Source organism: Phycodurus eques, chromosome 16 (genome assembly GCF_024500275.1).
Source record: "Phycodurus eques isolate BA_2022a chromosome 16, UOR_Pequ_1.1, whole genome shotgun sequence".
Classification (NCBI taxonomy): domain Eukaryota; kingdom Metazoa; phylum Chordata; class Actinopteri; order Syngnathiformes; family Syngnathidae; genus Phycodurus; species Phycodurus eques.
The window spans coordinates 11,201,499-11,221,534 of record NC_084540.1 but is presented as its reverse complement, the minus strand read 5'-3'; the positions used below and the strand labels follow the sequence as shown (position 1 = coordinate 11,221,534).

Genomic DNA, 20,036 nt, shown 5'->3' with positions numbered 1-20,036 from the left:
ATTGTATATGTAAAATTGCTAATTGTACTAATATTTAATGTAATAAATCCATCCCCAAAAATTATTTTACATGTGAAATAAAAACATTTATGCCATACTTAGCCCACCATGCTCTTAAAATATGTTGACTTTGATCCATTTTTCATGTCCCCAAACAAACAAACAAAAAAAGCATGTCTCTCCAATTAGTGTATTCTTTCTATTAAAGTGAGCTTGACAGTTCCCCTCTGACTTGTTTTTCCAGCTGCACCACTTTCATATCCTCCTTTACGACACATCTTGGCATGCCACTGCCCTTCATCTCGGACATGCCCTTGCCTGGGAATAGAATAACACCACCAATCACCTGCTTAGGAATTAAAATTATTATTTATACAGCACATTGATTGTTGGTTAATTATCCACATATCACAACTATGCAAAATAACCAGGATTTACACCTGTAGCCAAAGTCCAAAGCTGCTAATAATGGAAAATGCTTGCTTTATTCTGCAGTGGGTAGGTTGCTCTATTCCAGAGAAAAGCAAGCTTGTTTCGATCGATGTTGCAGATCACAGTACATACAAAATATAAGAAATAAACGGGTCAAGTTTACAGTGGTGCCGTCAACAATAGTGGACAATATCCTGTTTTGATAGTGAAGAAATAAAACAAAAGTCTGACAGTGTACTTATACAAATACAAAAGGTTACCCTGTAAAAGAGGGAGAGGCTGGCAAGGTAAAGGTGAGCTGTGGGTCAGCTCTGGTGCTTCATTAACTCATTTTTACAGCTCCACTGCTTCCAGGTCTCTTTGTGGAGAGGAAAGTAGAGAGTGCAAAGATTGTGCAGTGACAAGTCTGGGACACATACCTGTCTGTCAAGATTTTCTGAGGCGGATAAAGAGCAAGAGGAGCAAATGTTCTACTGAGCTTTTTGGATCAGCTACCTATCTCTTAAAACTTATATTTTTGAGCCACAAATCACTTGGTCGGTTCTATCCGAGGGGAATTGTAGAGATTTTCAAACGGAGATGAGCAGTTTTTGGTGTGCGATCCTTTCAGCATTGGGAGGGTACACTCTCACCTCGTTATACCTGCTCAAGAATCCCCACATTCGTCATAAGACGAAGTGCATGGGCTTCTACGGTACACGCATCTCCCACAGAGGAGGTAAGAGAGCGAATGATTTCTCGGAGGAAGCACTTATAATATGTAAATTTAGACTTGGTCTGTATCAACGCAGTATGCAGTTCATGTAACCAAAGGGACATCCAATAGGTAAAAGAAAAGGGATCAAATGTTATCATTTGGTCTTTTAACAGTGACTAAGTAGATGCTTGTTACTGTTGACTGGTTGTTGTCTTACCAGGATGTGGAGACCGTATAGAAAAGCACCATGGAGGCCTTCACTCAGTGAGTATGATATTTAAAAAAAAAAATAAATCTAATAAAAAAAAAAAAATAGATTACCTATCAGTCTATCTTAGCTATCTCTCCACCAAATTCACAGATTCCTTCATGGAGTACTGCATAAACTGACTGCAATTCCCAAATAGCATGCTTTTGTCAAACCTAAAGCTCAACATCCACACTTTAATGGCCTCTTTATCTATATCTGTTTCAAATCCTTTGTTTTGGTGCATAAAGGCAAAATCTACACACTTCTTTGGGACCTAATTGTCTGACAATGTATGAATTGAATCAATCAATTGGGGTCATCTTGTAATAACTGCAAAGGACTTTAATGCAAATGCATGTGTGGCAATACTGTACATTAAAGTGCATTGGAAAAGCACATATAATGCAACCACTAACATTGTTTTCCCTCATTTGCAGCGCAATTTCGCAGGGAACACTGATGCTGGAACTGGACTGTCACTTGACGCATGACGGACATGTGGTGGTGTCACATGATGAGAATCTATTGAGGCAGACGGGCCATGACATCACCATCTCTTCAGTCAGCATGCAGGTGGGAGGAAAGAATGGATTGTCACTCACATAGTATGGACTCTTGTTTTATATGTATAGACTACCCCTTTAATACAATGATCATTTAGAAACAGCATTTTGGATTTACCTAGGTTGTCTTTGTGAGGTATCAAAATTTGCGTGAAGAACTGAAACGTTCAAGCATGAAGATGAATGATGATTAGAAGTCATGAAGTTGGCAAATACTTTTTTACGGCACTGTATATACAGCAGCTAAATAGCAAATTGATGTGCAACCAGATGCATCGACAGTCGATTCTATTCTATCCCATTCTATTCTTCTACTTATTGTGATGTATGGTGTAGTTGTACACTATTGAATAGTACAACCACCATAATAAACATTATCATATTAATACCTCCGTGTGAGTCTCATTTGAGCATTATTCTCTTTGCTATTGTACAAAACACTTAAATTTAATCACATTAAATGTTCTTCCTGTGGCTTTTTCAGGATTTACCTTTGTACAAGGAGAGGCTTGAATTGACTTTTTATTCAGGTAAGACACTCCTATAGAGCAGATCATTCACAAGTGTCAACAAAAAATATCCAAACAAATGTTTAAAGAGTAAGCGTGTGTCCACTTGAGTGTAACGTCACCATCTTTCATTATGCCTTCTGTTCACCAGGTCACTACAGCAGTGGTTCCGACAGGAAGTTTACTTTGGTGGAGGATGTGTTCAGACAGTTCCCGGAGATCCCAATCAGCATTGAGATTAAAGAAAACAACAGCCAGCTAATAGAAAAGGCAATTGACGCACGCACGCACGAGCATACACACACACACACACACACACACACACACACACACACGCACACTGTCCTCAAAAGAGATCAATTTACAACGGTCAAGGCATTAAATATTGTACTGCCAATTGTGCTGTGTTTTAGGGAGGTTTTATTAAATGCCGAAATCAAATCGATGGCCAAAAAAAGTACACAATTTATAACCAAAGATCAACATTCTTATTTTATTGGAACATATTCAAAAGGCATTTTAATTGCAAGGATTTTTATGCTCACAATCTCAAACAAGCAAAACCCCTATGCGAAGCCCCAAATGCATCATTTATCATTTAATGCATTTTTCATTGTAAGTCTGCATAGGTTTTAGTGTCCCATAGCAGCTATTTAAAATTCTGTCTGTGATAAGCTTTGCAATTTGTATTCTCACTGTTGAACATTTGCACTTTGCACGAGTTAACGTGCACTCCCTCCCTCACACGTGTTGTTCCCTTGGAGTAAGCCAATGAAGTGTCCTTGAAAACCTAAAACTCAAATTGTCTGATATCTTGCCCTACTTCAACTCTAATTCTTTCTGTGTAGGTTTCTGAGCTGGTCAAACGCTACCGCAGGGAGGACATCACTGTCTGGACGTCTGTGAGCTCAAGAATCATGAACAAGTGCCGCAAAACGGTGAATAAACTAGATCAACCATCCTTTACAGTACCTTATATAGCTGAAATAATGTATAACTACATGTGAATTCACTAGCTAATTATTAGCTCTTCATATTCAGTTCACCCTCACTGGCCACAACAATAGGTGCACCAGCACATTCGAATGAGTCAATACAAAAGCTGTATCAAAAAGGAATCCTTTATAAAGACTTTAAGGCTCACTTTTGATTGTTAATTTAAAAATATCTTTATTATTGCCATTTGTTCACAATATTTGCAAAGCTATGGGATCAGTTTTTGGGGAGCATAAAAGTTGAGCCAATGCTAGCTAGCTCTTAAACGACAACAGGCAACATGTAGCATGATTTTCTTTTCTTCTCAGTATGAACATTATCTAAGTTAATAAAACAGGGAAACTGTTTGGAGTGCAGAGAAGTTGTTTTTTTTCCGTTATGCCATCTTATCGAAACGGTTATTAAATATAATTGACAGTAAAAATAAATGTTCACCTTTTACTTTTGTGATTAGTAAAGTTCATTTCAGAGTCTGTACTTTTTACATTTACTTAACAGCTCCTGTTGTGGAAGCAGTACTTCTACTTTTACCCGAATCTGTTTAACAAAAGTATCTGTTCTTATACCAAAGTACAGAGTGAGGACTTCTGGAACCAAAAGAGCATCCGGGAATTTTTGATACACTTCAATGTGGGTTTACCTAACAAAGTTGTCCTGTGAGTATGTCTCAATGCAATGTGTGCAACAAAATGTCTTCTGCTCTCTGTCCGTCGAGAATGGAGCCATGCCATACACTTTTTCTTTATACCGAGGTGTGCTGCTGCTTCTCCTCTTCTACAGCGGCCTGCTGCCCTTTGTGCCGCTGGGAGAGAGTGCACTGCAGTTCTACCTGCCGCGCATAATCAACAGGTGGTGACTATCGTCAAGATGTCTCGTGTGAACCACCTTTGGAGCTGTACATCCATTTACTTTTATCCTGGCTCTTCTATAATGTCAAGTTTTCTATGTTTCAAGTGTTACGTTGCAAGTGTGCCATTTGTCTCTGTCGTTGTGTGCAGGACGTTTATTCCTGAGAAGAACATTTTGAGGAACAGCTTGATCGTCACTTTAATAGAAAAGTGAGACAGTGAAACCTTTCTTAAGCGTTCTTTTTTTGCATTTCAAATGGTAGTCTTTGATGAGGAAAGGAACCAAACTTGGGAACTTAAAACGTGATTGCCGAAAACCCACTCTTAAGGCAGAACAACCCTGTGATTCTCTCATTTAATCAGTGCGTGGGTTTTCTCTGGGTACTCTGGTGTCTTTCAACATCCTTTCTTCGATTAATTGAAGACCATGAATTCTCCATCGGATACAATGTGAGTGTGAATGTCTGTATGCTGAGTTTGACTGGCTACCAGTCCAGGGTGTTATCCTGCCTCTGGCCTAAAGTCCACAAGGATACGCTCCAGTTACCTGTGACTCTAATGAGGACAAGCAGTATGGAAAATGATTTTTAATTTTTTGGAAAATGTCAAGAACGTTTGTCAAGTCCTACAATAATTTTCTTTGGTCAGTTTCCCCAAATACAGTTTTGAATTATCTTCACAATCGGTGTTAAAATTATTAATTTTGAATTTATGTCATGATTGTAGAGTAACTATGAGGAAGAGTCTCTTTAAACGCGTTGCAGCCCGTGGAATTCAGGTATGAAGCTATTATCTATTTTAACCTGTATTGGGTAATCTTAAGTCTTTCTTTTTTCCAAATACAACCCAAGCCAACGAACAATGGTGTGGCCATATAACCCCACCAAAAAAAATAAGCAATAAATAAGTGAGTTCATGCAAACTATATAAAGCACACACTGCCACAGTGAGTGAGTGTCCTGATGTCATTTCTGCAGGGATGAGCTCACCCCCGTAGTTAGGCCATAAGTGGCCCCCTAATCGTTTTAGTGTGAAAACAATTGAAGACCAAATGCCATCATTTTATTACAGCTGCACACAGGAATGAGATTGCTTGAGGAGAGCTCAAAAGAGGACAAACATCCATAGCTTGCTAATCGGAACAAATTGATAAATTGTGAGCATGTGATTCAAATGACCAGTTGATACTGATCATTATCGCTGAAACAGCAACATCTTGTGTAACAAAAGATGTGTATATCTATATGAAATGAATCAAATTGTTTACAATGATTCTGTTATACATGCATATATATATGTACATATATATATATATATATATATATATATATATGTACATAAATATATATATGTGTGTACATAAATACATACAGCTAATGAAAAAAGTGTAACAAGCCATTTGTTATGTTATATCCCAGTACAGTAGTGCTGAAGATGTCACAATGCTCCAGAGAACTTTTTCCTTTAACTTCTAACATTGCAATTTTCCAGGTCCATTTGTTTGTGTGCAACACAGATGAAGACATAAGAGCGGCATTCGAAGTGGGGGCAACGGGGGTGATGAGTGACTACCCCTCGCTCTTATCAAGCTATCTCTTAAGAAGCACTCAAGAGGAGTAACCTCTCCACGTCCAACCGCAATACCCCATAAATGGCAGCTGCACGAAGACTGAAAAAGACTGAATGCGTGAAGCTAATATTAAGTGTCAGAACAGTCTGCCAAGTTTTTCAGAATTACTCACATATGTATGATGTATGACTCATCTCCACAGTCTCCACCACATGACCTAACAATTCATTACTGATGATACGACTGTGATTAATTTATTTGAATTATTTATCTTCTGTACTAAACAGATGATTAATCAATTATATGTTTGAATGTGATAGCATAATTAGAACAGTAACACAAAAAAGCAAATATATATATATATATATATATATATATAAAGAATGTGTACACTTTTCCAGGCCATGGTCAAAGTCTGACCACATTGCTGTGGTACTAATCAAACAGTCTCTAGACAGAGAACAAAGGCTGCATTTTTCTGAATTGATTGGCTTTGCCTTGCAATGGGACAAGTGGGTTAATGGAATATGAATGGGTCATTGCGGAGCCATGTCAACGTTACAAAGAGAAAAGTTGTTATTCCAACTGCAAATTCAGCTTGCTTGTGTGCAAAGCTTTAAAATTACATAACGACACTTCACGAATTACCCCAACAAAAAGAAAAGTGCAAACTTTTTTTTATTCTGATCAAAAGTCTAATGGTTTTGTTAATGTGGCATGGTTGGTTCTTTGGGAGATGCGTGGCTGTGAGTCTGTTGGTAGAACGGGTCTTCCACTGACGAAAGGGTTCGGTGGTTTGAATCCTGGCTCCGACTATCCACTGTTGATGTATCCTTGGGCAAGACACTGAACCCTAAATTGTCACCAGGTTTGCATCGTAATGAGAGACTGTTCTCAATTGCTTTACATGGTTAAACAAAGGAATTTATGAAACGTTATCTGCAATGGTGGCATAAATAACATAACAGCAAATTACATTTGTTGGAAGAGAAAGATTTTGTGTCTAGCAGACACGGGTGTCGAATTCATTTTTGTCACATGCCACATTGTAGCTCTGTAAACAATGTGAACCATATAATTGCCTCGTCATAGTACTACACACACAACAAATTGATGGATAACTAGTTTGGAAATAATGTTGGAAAATGCTTTGTTCGAAAATTTCTTTTAAAAAGGGATTTGGTAACAAAAAAATGCTTGCAATCCCTCAACATTATAAAAAGTGAAAACAAGTTGCAATTTCAGTGCAGATTTGAGCAAGAAACATGATTTGTTTGAGCGGGCCACATAAAATGATGTGGTGGGCCCATTGAGTTTGGTGCACATTGTCTAGGCTTAATGAGACTTTTCCATTTTTGTTTTAATCTTTGCACTTATTTTGAGCAAGGTTTATCCAACACAGTAAGTACATAATACAATAAGGACACTCTGTGGTCACAGCTTACAGCAATACATTAATGTGAAACTGACATGAATGTATAAATTTCCTCTTTCAAGTGAATAGAAAGCCCAAAAGTATATTTGAATTACAATTATCAGGCATTCATTCAATTGTGTGAAAAATAGGGGAAAACATAGAAAAGTAAAATACGTAAAAGCATAGTGCAGTCCAGTACTGTAAAATGGACCCAAATCCACAAAACAAAAGCAGGAAATGATAAGCGACCGCGCTCGCTCTTGACTGCTTTGGAAACGGTACAAACGAGCTCACGTGAAGTCCAATCTGATTGGTTGACCCACATTGTGAAGGTCATTCCTCAGCTCCTATTGGTCCATATCTTTTGTTTTGCCCTCCCATGTGCTACAGACTCCCCCCCCCTGAGTGTGTTTTCATAAACAAACCAAATTCTTCATCGGTCCGCGGTGCAATTAGTCACGAACCTGACAAACTGCCAGCATTGTCAAACTTCGCGGTCTTGTGTTTTTTTGTTTTTTTTAAACTAAGAAATATTTTTGGACAACTATTATATTTTACAAAGAAACGCGGCAACGCGTGTCAAAAACGAAGGTGTCCGTATTGTCTTTATTGTCCGAGACGTCAACGCGTGGTCGACTGTTCCTGCGAGCCTCGGCGCTTCGTACCCTTTTAGTCCATCTTTTTTTTTCCCCCCACAGCTGTCAGTCACATTGGTCCACCGTGTGTAGGCAGGCAAGAGTCTTGACATCAGGAGGTAAGTGGCTAAACGCGACAAGGGACTGCAGACAGTGCGCATTCGAGCTGCTGCGATGTTGTGGCAGTGCGGGGCTAGCCAACTTGCTAGCAGGCAGGCTAGGTCCGAGCTTGTGGTGATCTCATCAGGTTGCTGTATTTCAGAACCAGTGTTGCACTGTGTAACACTTTATTTGGGTGGATGCTTTCATACTAAGTCGAGTAGTGGGTGCTTGATTTTGCAAACTGATTTAGTGTGATGAAGGAGGATGCCACGATAGACATGTCCGAACATAACTATTGCTTGTGTGACCAGATGTGGCTAAACTGTACGTGCTCTGACTGAGCCCGTCAATGGCACAAAGAAATCTTATTTTATCAACTAGAGATCGTTGTTTTCCCGTCATATTGTCTCCTTCCAACTTTTTGCAACCTGGATGACTGAGAATATACACAGAAATAAAGAACAAGCAAGCACATTGGTATTTATTTATATTGTGAAAATAAACTGAAAAATTAGGCTGTTATCCTAAAGACGTTATTTGTAGTTAACAATTTTCAGACCAATTAAGTAACATGGATCATTTCGACCTTATGATCTTTCATGGCAATCTAATGTAGTGTTTCCCACACATTTAAATCAGAATTTTTTTTTTTAAAGCACACAACCAAACGAACACATCACAAAAATTATGAATAATGAAATAATTACGATGTTGTCTCAATTTACTTACAAAGTGACAACTTTTATGTCACTGGCATATATAGATGAACAAAGATATATTTGTAATAAATAAATAATCATTTTCAGACAAATTAAGTGGAATTAGGAATCCCATGCAGCAGCCATGACTCAGGACACACACCCGTGTGCCACGGCACCCTAGTTGGAAAATCACTGGTTAATGCAATAAAATATTCCTTTGTCTAAAGTCATAAGTACATACTATGTTGTTGACATAATCACAGGTTTCTCAGAAAGGACCTTGTGAACGAGAGTAATGTGGCAACCACTCCCTTCCGCAGATATGGTGAAGCTGACAAAAGCCAAGACGTTCCAGGCTTACCTGGACTCCTGCCACCGCCGCTATAGCTGTGTGCACTGCCGCGCTCATCTGGCCAACCATGATGATCTCATCTCAAAGGTTAACTGCCACCCTTTTGTTGTATTTATCACTTCACGTGGCTTGTGCATTTTCATACGCAACCAAGTGCACTGCTGCACTACGCTCTTAATTGGAAATTCGTAGACTTTAGTACACTGCGAGTACTAGTGTTTCGGGGAGCAAGGTACATTAAATATAGTGTGAACTTTTAACACAATATTCTCTTTTTGTTTAAATTTTTAAAAAATGTGAACCTGAGAACTAATTTTAGAATATAGAACACTGCTATGTCAACCGCATCAAGCAATTACAGTGACTAGAACATACCTTTCTGGAACATAGAGATGAATAGTAAGGTAAAACGGGTAAAACTGGACTGACCCAAACCTTAAATATCTGATTAAGTTACAATATCTGGAAATATTTTCCTGATGTTTGATTTTTCTCCTTGGTGTTTCCTAGTCTTTCCAAGGTAGTCAAGGCAGAGCTTACCTCTTCAACTCTGTGTGAGTATTTCAGTATTACTTTGTTTTCATTAGACCAATTCCAAATGAAGGTTATGGATTGAATCGTTGGTTGTTTTCTTCATATTATTTTTTAATTAGTCCAGTTATAGCTTAAAGAGTTTCCCAGTATCAGACATGTTGGCACAAGCATGATAATGCACAGATAATATGATTTAGTCTTGAGTGAACCTTGACGTTGGGTGTTTGCCATGTTACTATTGGGTTAGTAGGTCAGTATTACATTGGCTCTGACCTGATAATGCGATGTAATCACTGGAAATAAAATAATTTATCTTGTTTCAGTCTTAATTTGTTGAACCTTGAAAAATGTCAAAGGTTCAAGGTCTCCCAATCATGATTGCATTGTTGCTGCAATTTAGGACCTATTTCTGTTGTTTAATGATTTTCAGGGTGAACATCGGCTGTGGTCCAGCAGAGGAAAGGCTGCTGCTAACGGGACTTCATGCGGTGGCTGACATCTACTGTGAAAACTGTCACACCACCCTGGGCTGGAAATATGTAAGTGCCCCCCCCCCAGACACACACGCTAACCAATCAGCCAACGTGCCGTCTCACCATTGGTTTTGTTTTGTGAAAAAAAATATTGAAATAACTGTTGTGATGTGTTGTAAATTGCAAAACATTGGAATTGTCTTTGAGCTTCCTGTCATAATTGGCAACATCTTCTTTTCACAGGAACAAGCCTTTGAACTGAGTCAGAAGTACAAGGAAGGGAAGTACATCATTGAGCTGTCCCACATGATAAAAGACAACGGCTGGGACTGAGAGGGAAATCTCCTTTGTTCTCCATGACTTTTTTCAAAGTTGCATCCCCTCGTCTTAGCAGGGTTCCAGTGTAGCTTCCTCATCCCGTGTTCGAGCCATCGCTGTGCCACACTTTTACTCTCTATGGCTTTGCCATGAATAGCATGTGATGCCTTATCTTCCTCCTTTCTTTGTGTGTTTTCCAGCAGCCACAGTAAGGTTTCTGATAACGCAATCCCAATCGCTAGTTATGCTAGGGGCAGGTTTGAATGAATGTAGGGTTTGTGTGCGGAATAACTCATGGGCACATGTGTGGATATTGGATTTTTAGGCTTGTCTTTGAGTGATGAACCTCTTATCAGTGATCAATAAGCAAGACTCGCTAGATGGGGGCAAGGACAGTGCAAGTCAAACAATAATGACCTTGCACTGGTATTCCGCCACCTCTTCCAAGTTTACAATGCCTGTTTAGTTATATCTGGCCATAACAGTTTATGCAAATGAAGCAGTGGAGATTTATTTTTTTCGATCATGGTCGATCGGTTATGGAAATTTCTGTTTTTATATAAAGATCAGTAACTTTAGAGTTTGACAAGTATACAAGTTGTTGAATTAGTAATGGTAAGCATGCCCATACAGATGGCCTGCAAGTTATTTTAAAGCTGAACTACTGCTTGTACAGAAGATACGCTAGTGTGTGAGTGTACTTGTTCATTCGGTTCTGTGGGGAACTCGGGAGTCCAAGGAGCACACATTTAGTTAAGTCTGGGTGTGTCTGGCTCTCTGGTATGTCTTTAATGCTTGAATTTGATCATTCAGTTTTGAGTAAAGGTTTCCTCACAAGGACTGAATTTCAAGTTTGTGTTTGCAGAGTATGCCTGCAGTTTTACCTGCACAATTAGGATATCCACTACTTGCTGACATTCTAGAGATATCGCCTCTGTGTTTGTGTGTAGTGTAACAATGAGAGGCCTTTTGCAGCTCCATTTACTCAATCATGTTTGAGCAACGTGTGATTAGAATTATGTAGCATATTTATGGTGATTTTTTTTTTTGTCTGCTTCTTTTCATTAAAATATAATTTTATTCTTATCTTTCATTAAAATACAGTGCATCTGTAATGTGTAGTGCAGTTTTTCTTGGATTTTAGCATGTATAGAATTGGAAGCTATACTGTTTATTTTGTCAGGGGAAGCACAGGACAAGGACAAGTAACCAGTCAATACACACGCAATAGGTTAGTCCTGGTCCCAGGTGAAGTTGGCTTGCACATTTTGGCCCATGAGAGGAAGCCTGGTTCAAACAACCCACTGAAAGGCCACATTGCTGACTAGAACCCAGAACCTTCTCATTGATAATACAAACAATATCCTGTAGCATGTTACAAGAGCTCTAGTTTGCAGAAAGGCATACTGTAATGTGTGGTGAACTGGGGGAACACTATTTTAATTAGGTACACATTTTGACTACTTGTCTGATCTAATCGAATACGCTTGGGTGAACAATAATCGAAATTGAAAAGTTTGTATTTCCCAACAGCATGAAGGACCTGCAAATGAAAGGTTATGCATAATGTAGCGGGGAAGAAGTCCGATTTGTAATGACATTTGGGCGATTATATTATAACGATTTATTTTATTTCTATATAACGTGAATTTGCAGTTTTTGTGATTACCTAACAAAATATAGTAGCAAAAAAGTAGTAATTAAAACAAATGTCCACTGCTGTCCGAACTGCAGGTAATGAATGCACTTGCAGCAGAATATACCACTGCGTAAACACGGTACAATATCATCAAATCAATTGTCGTCCGTTCGACTGCTGTAATGAGAGGTGCCCATTCAAACGACCGCAACACTGCATTGTTATCGACAATGGTTTACAGTGCGTCAAATATTGCCATTAAAATAGTGTAATTTCATAATCACTGCGTGAAGCACCCCCGAATCCGTTCAAATGGTTCCTTCCTAGTCGGTCGGTCATGTGACTTTTTCCGTTTCGCCATTTTCCCCTTCTGTACCGGTCCTCTAGCCCGCTGTAGCCTGTCGCAACGCCGTTTTCAAACCTGTCCGAGGCTGACGGTGGGATAGAGGTCAACGGTAAGAAAAACTTCTCCCGTCGCTTCTTGGGTCCGTAACTACTGCGAGAATGTCATCCGAGGAGAGCCCCGAGTACTCGCCTTTCTTTGCTGTGATGGGAGCCTCCGCGGCCATGGTCTTCAGCGGTAAGTACAGCTGCTGCTTCATTTCACATTGCTTGTTCTTCACTAGCTTTTAGCCTTTCGCCGAGTTTGAGTCATGTCAGAAAAAAAAAAAAAGTCCTACGTGTTCAGTCGGATTGAAGAAGAAGAAGTGGTAACGCTTCGTGGACGAGTCGGGGATGGGTGTCATTAGGCGTGGGTCGGGTTGCTACCACCCGGCCTTCGTCGAACAGGCGAGCGGCCACCAACTGATGCTGGCTCGGCTGCCATCGGATGGAACGACGCAGAATCAATCATCAGTCACTCTGTAATATTGAGGTTATATTTTTTTGGGGGGGGGGAAATCAGATATTTTATTTCAAAAAATTCCCGTACCAGTTTGAATGAGGATTAGGGAAGAGTCTGAGGCCTGATCACAGTGTACGACAGTGAAGGAGAAAACGGTACATCCACTCATTCATTCGTGGGGCCTATCTTGCTTGACATACACTGGGCGAGGAACATGGGAGTTCATCCATTGCGTTACAGCCAACTGTCTGGGAAGGTTGACGACATCACCATTATGTACAGCTGGTTTTAAGATTAACATTTGGCCCAGGGGAGTCAAACTGCTTTTCGTCACAGGCCACATTATAGTTATGGTTGAACTCCGAAGGCTGTAATGACCTATACCATCCATCCATGCATCTTCTATACTGCTTACCCTCACTAAGTGTGCTACAGCCGATCCCAGCTGACTTGAGGCGAAAGGCGGGGTACACCCTGGACTTGTCACCACCACTCAATCGCAGGACTAAACCATAAAAATGTTTAACCGTCTCCTCGTTTTATGACATGTAGACAACAGATTGATGGATAAATAATTACTATTGAAATCAGAAGTCAAGGACAAGAGCTTGCTCAGTTATTGTTCCGTTTATTAAAAATGGCATCAATGTTTTCAAAAGTGAAGACAATTTGCAATTTTGGTACAGATTTCAGTAAGAAACCTGAAGTAGAAACGTATGATTCGGTTTAGCAGGCCAGGTGAAATTAAGTTGAGAACCAAATTTGGCCCTGGGGCCTTAAGTTTGCCACCTGTGTTTTAGATGTTAAAATATTGTATTAAACAGCTTTGAAAATGTATTAAAACCCTATTTAGCATACAAGGCCTGATGCTTTTGAAACCAGATACATAGTTAAGTTACATATACTCGTATGTGCTCCGCAAATTTGAGTAAAGTATATTTTATTTCCAGCACTTCTCACAGAGAGAACTTGGAAAGTGCTTCACATAGTTAAAATACAGTTTTAAACATACACGAATAACATACATCAATCAAATCAGAAATAAATAAAAATCTAACCAATGAATAGCAATTTAGTTTAACAAATGAGTTTTAACTGCTTTTTAAAAATGTCCACTGATGACAAAGGTCTTACCTGAAAAGGAAGCTACAATTTTGGGGCAACAAACTCCAAGTCCGTATCGCCTTGAGTTTTTAATCTCATGTGAGGGATGTTAAGTAAAGGGCAATTAGCACTGCAGTGTCCTAATTGCACAATAAAATGACACCAAAAGACGGTCTAATGAGGCTTTGTCGAGACGAGTTAAGAGAGAGTTCTAATAGTCAAGACATGAGGAGACCAAAGCATTAATGATAGTTTCAAATTCAGAATGTGTGACCAAAAAACATGGTTCAAAAATATTTTTGAAGTGGAATAAGTAGGAACGGGTTACAGTTAATATGTTCATCAAAATATATAATGTAATAATGTTGGGCTCTTAAACATGTATAAGTGGTAAGGGTTTATGTTAGGTGGTCTTTAATGGAGTTTGCCGACTGAGGTTAATACTCTCGGGACCCAGTAAGCAATCTGATCAAACTCATGCAAAAACTGTATCAACAACCAAAAATAGTCTTCCACTGACACTATCAGAGTGATATTAGGTGACAATATGTTCTTTAGTGCTGTTGTACTTTGCAGTAGTGTACAACTACACTGCATCATACTGAGAGGTGTTTCTTGTATTATGGTTGGATAAATTTTAGACACTTTTCAGTATAATGTGTATTTATACAATACAGAAAGCTACAACCACACTAATAAACATATTGTTAAATCAATACTTTTGATGGGCTAAAGCATGGTGTCAAACTCAAGGCCCGAGGGACCAGATGCGGCCCGTGACATCATTTTATGTGGCCCGCGAAAGCAAATCATGCTCGTCAACTTCTGTAATTTTTGCTAAAATCTGTACCCAAATTCCAAATTGTCATAATAATAAACAATAATGTTGAGATATTGCATGTTTCTGTTACCAAACCCTTCTTCAACAGTAACTTAAACAATACTTGAACAAACTATAATCCTTGTCTTCTGATTTCAAAACTAGTTATCCCTCAGTTTGTTGTATAATGGTAATAATATGATTTGGTTATTAAACATTTCACTGTTCTAACAGCCCTCTGAGGGAAATCATAATTACAATGCGGCCCAAGACAAAAATGAGTTTGACACCCCTGGTCTAAAGCATCATCACTTTCGTCACGTTAGCTTGTTTTACTGTTTTAGAAGCATTTTAAACCCAATGCCATGTTGTAATAACGATAAATGTTTTCTTGATTTATACCTGAGTGCTCTGTTGGCATTACTATCAGTTTTGAAATGTGTTCATTCAGTTTTAGTCCCAATATGTGTAAGATGAAGAGGCTGACAGCATTAGATTTATGAAGTTTATAGTTCAATAAAACAAGTTAATTTCATCACAACCCTTCTTGATAAGGCTACTTACATTTAAGGTGTTTCATATAGCATTGGCATTATGTCCAACATTACAAGTAGGTTTCCAATACATTCTGAAAACAATTTAATCAGCTACAGTATTGAACGTGTGCCTAAAATGTTCATCTAAAGACCAGCTGGACATAAAGGTGATCTGAAAATCCTTTCCAGTCACTAAAAGAAATATAAGACAACACAGTACTGCTGTTGTATGATCCACTCAAAGCTGACGGCTTATAATATACCAGTGTTATTATGCTAAGCAAAAACATGTATGTATTTTGGTTGCTTTTCTGTCTGATGGATTGAAAATAAATACTGTTGTTCAATGGCCATGAATTAACAAGTGTTCAAACGTGAAATGTCATTATTCTTACTGCAGCAAGTGTGAAGAGGTGATGTTGGGTTGTATTCATTTTCTTCCAGTGTGAATAGAAATGTGGAATTGTGTGTTCATCTAGTGTCTATTGATTCATTATTTTTTTAAACCCACATTTACAACTGAATGGAATTCATTTTAACATTAGAAAGGGTATTCTTGTAAAAGAGATTTTTAATCTCAATTAGGTTTTCCTGGCTGAATAAAGGTTCAATGAAAGAAAGAGAGAAAAAAAGACGATATTAACAGGTACCAACGTCTTTCTTCTTAAGCTCTAGGCGCGGCGTATGGAACAGCGAAAAGTGGCACTGGCATTGCTGCCATGTCTGTGATGAGGCCAGAGCTCATCATGAAGTCCATCATTCCTGTGGTCATGGCGGGTATCATAGCCATCTACGGGCTGGTGGTGGCAGTGCTGATAGCAAACAACATCTCAGAGAGGGTCACTCTATACAAGTAAGATTTGTCACAAACTCCTGTCTGTAAATGGTGGAATTATGTCTACTTGGTGTATACCTAAGTTTAATACACTGTAAGAGCCAAGTTCCCAAAGTAATCTGAAAACCCAAGACATCAAACAACCCTCATGAACTAATTAATTCCAGATGTGTTTTCATTTTCTGTGTTTGATAGTGACAGTTGAGACAGAAAGGGGGGGCTTTGCTGTGACATGGTGAGTCTTTTATTTGCTTGGCCCTTGGCCATGGCTTAATGCACTCTGGAGTCCTCACTGATAGCTTGGCAATGTCATAGAGGATACAATTGCTGAGAGAGTTAATTCACCGCAGTCGAAAGCTGACGAGATCCAAAATTGCAACCTCCTGTCAGACTTTTTTTTTTTTGTACTTATCCACCAAATTAAATGGAACCTACATTTATACAGTGAACCCCGCTTATTCGTAGTTCACTGTTCACAAATTGACCCATTCACATTTTTATGTGTATGTTTGTGCTCTGCTGAGTGCCTATATAACAGCCCAAGTCAACAAACGACTGAGGCCTTGTTATTGCTTGACAATTGCCATTTTTAAGGGTGGCAGAGGCAACATACACATGCATTCCCAGTGCTTTTATTTTTTTAATCAAATAATCTGTAGGCCATTTATTTTTAAGGATAATGGTGTAAGATGAGGTTGAAATATTTAAGTATTGGTGGTAAATTCAAAACTATTAATATAGGCAATTATAAACGTTTGGTTTGCGTCAAATAATCACAGTTTTTCGGTATTCACGGAAGGGCTCAGTCCCTGTCCCCTGTGAATAGCGATTGTTTACTGTATAGCTTCTGTAAATGAGAGAGCCCTATGCCCATATGATTTATCTTTGCCCCGCTGCAAACCTACAGCTACAATCATGAACATATTGTTAAATGAATACCTCTCAATCAAAACTGAGCATTATGATATTTTGTGAAGGCAGCCAGTGAGATACAGCTGTCATATTGGCTCTCATCCATTTGTCCAGATGCACCTACTGTTGTTACAGTACGCCTTGCTTGCTAGCTTGTTCCAAGCTCTTACACAGCACAGCCTTGTCTCTGCTGCACTGCTGTCAGTCTGCTGTGTTCCAAACATTCTCTTCAATTTTTCCTTGTCTCTCTTAAGCTCGTCGCACACTAGGCGACGCAGCCGAACACAACTGAACAATCCCGAACAAAAAAGTTGGCGAGCCACACCAGTACACCTGCCGATTGACCTTTGCACACATTGACCTTTGCACACACACTGCAGTGAGGAAAAACTGCAACTGCATTTTTTATTTATTTATTTTTTACTGAACCACAAACATGTGATTGTCAGGGAAGAAGCGGATTGCCCTTGCTGTTGGCCAAATTATTATAATACTACTAGTGCTACGAACGAATCGGTGCTAAATTGAGTTCATGCTCGAGTGCGGCCAAAAAAAAAAAAAAAAGAATGCGTAGTCCGAATGTTCTGTTTTAAATTAAATGAATCAAAGAATAATTAACTACGAAAAGAAGCTGCCCCGCCGTATGTACTTGCTTTGTTTTTTCATTTGTTGGACAATGACGTCTTTATTTCGGAATAGTAAAAGGAGTAACGATTTGATTGGGTGTGCTCGTCATTTGTTACTGTCAATGCAAATGGAATTTGGGGATTTAGACGGCGAAAATAAAATAATACAAAAGAGGAAACAGGTGAGAATTAAAGGAGAGAGTGTGGATATGTGAGTGGCTGTTGGCAATGATCGCCTCAGTATGAAACTCGATACTCATTACTTTTTCGCCACAGGTAATCAGAAATTATAAATGTTAAGTTTTATAGTAAAACTCAAAATATCGGCCGCTTACTCCAAGTGAAATTAACTCTAAATGTTTAAGCATACAATACTTAGTGATTTGGGACAATCCCATGCCTCTCCAAACTTTGCGGGAACAATGACTGCACCAGTGCACAAAGCAAGGTCCATAAAGACCCGTATGTGACAGTCTGGAGAGAACTTCACTGGCCTGCACAAAGTCCTGATCGCAACCTGATAGAACACCTTTGGGATGAATTAAGAGTGGAGACTGAGAACCAGTTCTGCTCGACCAACATCTGTTTGTGACCTCACGAAACTGCTTCAGGAAGAAAAAAATCCAATATTCCTAAACCTTGTTGATACCCTTCCCAGATGAGTTGAGGCTGTTATAACTGCAAAGGATGGACCGTCCAATTAAACCGTATGCATTAAGAACGGGATGTCACTCAAATTCTTGAGTCAAAGCAAGTACGCGAACACTTAAAACAATATAGTGTAATAAGTGTAAAATGTATACACTGTATTGGTATGGCTTGGTGGCGGCCAGCTGGATGTAGCAGGTACCAAGAAATAATTTTAGTTGTGTAAGCTCATGTGATACAACATGGCATTTTGATTGCCCGTTGCCGACGGGTTACCAATCATGAAAACTAGTTGCAGAAAATCGCAAGTTACATGACAGTTCAGTTGCGTTTGACCAACTTGCTCGGTGTGCAGCGGGCCCTTATGCCACGTTGCCCTTATTGTTGTCGTTTTGGAGCTTTTTTCCCCCCATGTTTTCACTTATCATTTCTGTTTCCTTCAACAGGAGCTTCCTTCATCTAGGCGCTGGTCTGAGCGTGGGCCTTAGCGGTCTGGCGGCCGGCTTCGCCATCGGCATTGTAGGTGACGCCGGCGTGAGAGGCACGGCCCAGCAGCCCCGCCTCTTTGTGGGCATGATCTTGATCCTGATCTTCGCCGAGGTGCTGGGGCTTTACGGCCTGATCGTGGCTCTTATCCTATCTACAAAATAAGCGTCCACATCAGCGCTATTTCATTCATTCCACATCGAAGCAGCGGGAACAAATAGATTTTCACCAACTTCCATGACACTAAGAGGGCCTGACAGGATGGGATGGCAAGCTGAACCGTGTTGCCGTTGGACCTGGCAGTTTTGTCATCAATAGTTGTGATCTGTCCAAATTGTATTTTCCAAGCCATCCAGTTGTGTCAGGTGCGGTGTACAGAGCGGGCATGAAGATGTGTTGGTTGTTGTGGGATGACGTGTGGACAGTCTGCCTGATGTGTTGTCTGATCTTATCCTGTACAGTGGTCACCCCTTGTAAATGTAGTAATGAGTCTGTGCTGTGCTGAGTATCAACGTTCACACCCCTACCCTATGTTATTTTTCTGCTTTTGTCATTCTTATCCGACATTACAGCGGAATTGTGCACATCGGTATTTTCTTTTATTTTAATGTTCTTTTTGGGGACCATTTTTGAATCACAGCAGTGAAGAGCTGTCAACATTTGTTTTGCTATTTATGGAACGCTATGAAGGCTTAATGAAATTGTCTAAATGGAGTACTGTTTATTAAATACCCTATATAAATTCAAATATATACATTATGTGTATAGTTAGAGTAATTGCACTGTTGGTAATTGTTCTAAGTGCTTGAAATTCCTCTGGATGTAGTGTGGCTCATTATTGGAGGATGTCCACATGTTGATCTGAGGTTGAAAGTGTGCGTGACCTGAATGCATCATGTGTGGAAGTGAATTTATGTTTACTATGGCATCCTCAAACACTATTATTGTTAACCTGTAGTGCTGCTGTCTTGATTTTGTTTGTTTTAAGATCACTGTTCAACTGTGCTATTCAGATTTCCAAATAAAACCCATCCTCCTCCAGAACATTGTCAAGGTATTTCTTTATATTGAGTCAATTTCAGCCTTCAGATAGCTATTCAGAAGGATTGAATAGCAGTTTAGAAATAACAGTTAAGCATTTCTTACATGACAAAAAGTTCCATGCCCATTTTTTTCCTAATGTTGAAAA

General features: G+C 39.3%; 3 protein-coding genes across 3 annotated transcripts; all 3 read left to right on the top strand.

The window, feature by feature from the left end:
- Positions 1–1,011: 1,011 nt before the first annotated feature.
- gdpd3a (glycerophosphodiester phosphodiesterase domain containing 3a) lies at positions 1,012–7,372 on the top strand. Its single transcript, XM_061701191.1, is given in 12 exon segments — positions 1,012–1,150; positions 1,350–1,369; positions 1,371–1,393; positions 1,817–1,952; positions 2,427–2,472; positions 2,603–2,721; positions 3,300–3,389; positions 4,024–4,103; positions 4,228–4,296; positions 4,446–4,505; positions 5,022–5,073; positions 5,787–7,372. Coding segments are annotated over 12 exon segments (963 nt in total). The 3' UTR covers positions 5,916–7,372.
- Positions 7,373–7,711: 339 nt separating this feature from the next.
- Positions 7,712–11,512, top strand: ypel3 (yippee-like 3). Its single transcript, XM_061701190.1, has 5 exons — positions 7,712–8,036; positions 9,041–9,159; positions 9,583–9,626; positions 10,037–10,145; positions 10,323–11,512. The coding sequence occupies exons 2-5, from the start codon at positions 9,043–9,045 to the stop codon at positions 10,410–10,412; spliced, it is 360 nt and encodes a 119-aa protein (XP_061557174.1). The 5' UTR covers positions 7,712–8,036; positions 9,041–9,042; the 3' UTR covers positions 10,413–11,512.
- Positions 11,513–12,374: 862 nt separating this feature from the next.
- Positions 12,375–19,891, top strand: atp6v0ca (ATPase H+ transporting V0 subunit ca). Its single transcript, XM_061701113.1, has 3 exons — positions 12,375–12,616; positions 16,010–16,193; positions 18,808–19,891. The coding sequence occupies exons 1-3, from the start codon at positions 12,541–12,543 to the stop codon at positions 19,010–19,012; spliced, it is 465 nt and encodes a 154-aa protein (XP_061557097.1). The 5' UTR covers positions 12,375–12,540; the 3' UTR covers positions 19,013–19,891.
- Positions 19,892–20,036: the final 145 nt, after the last annotated feature.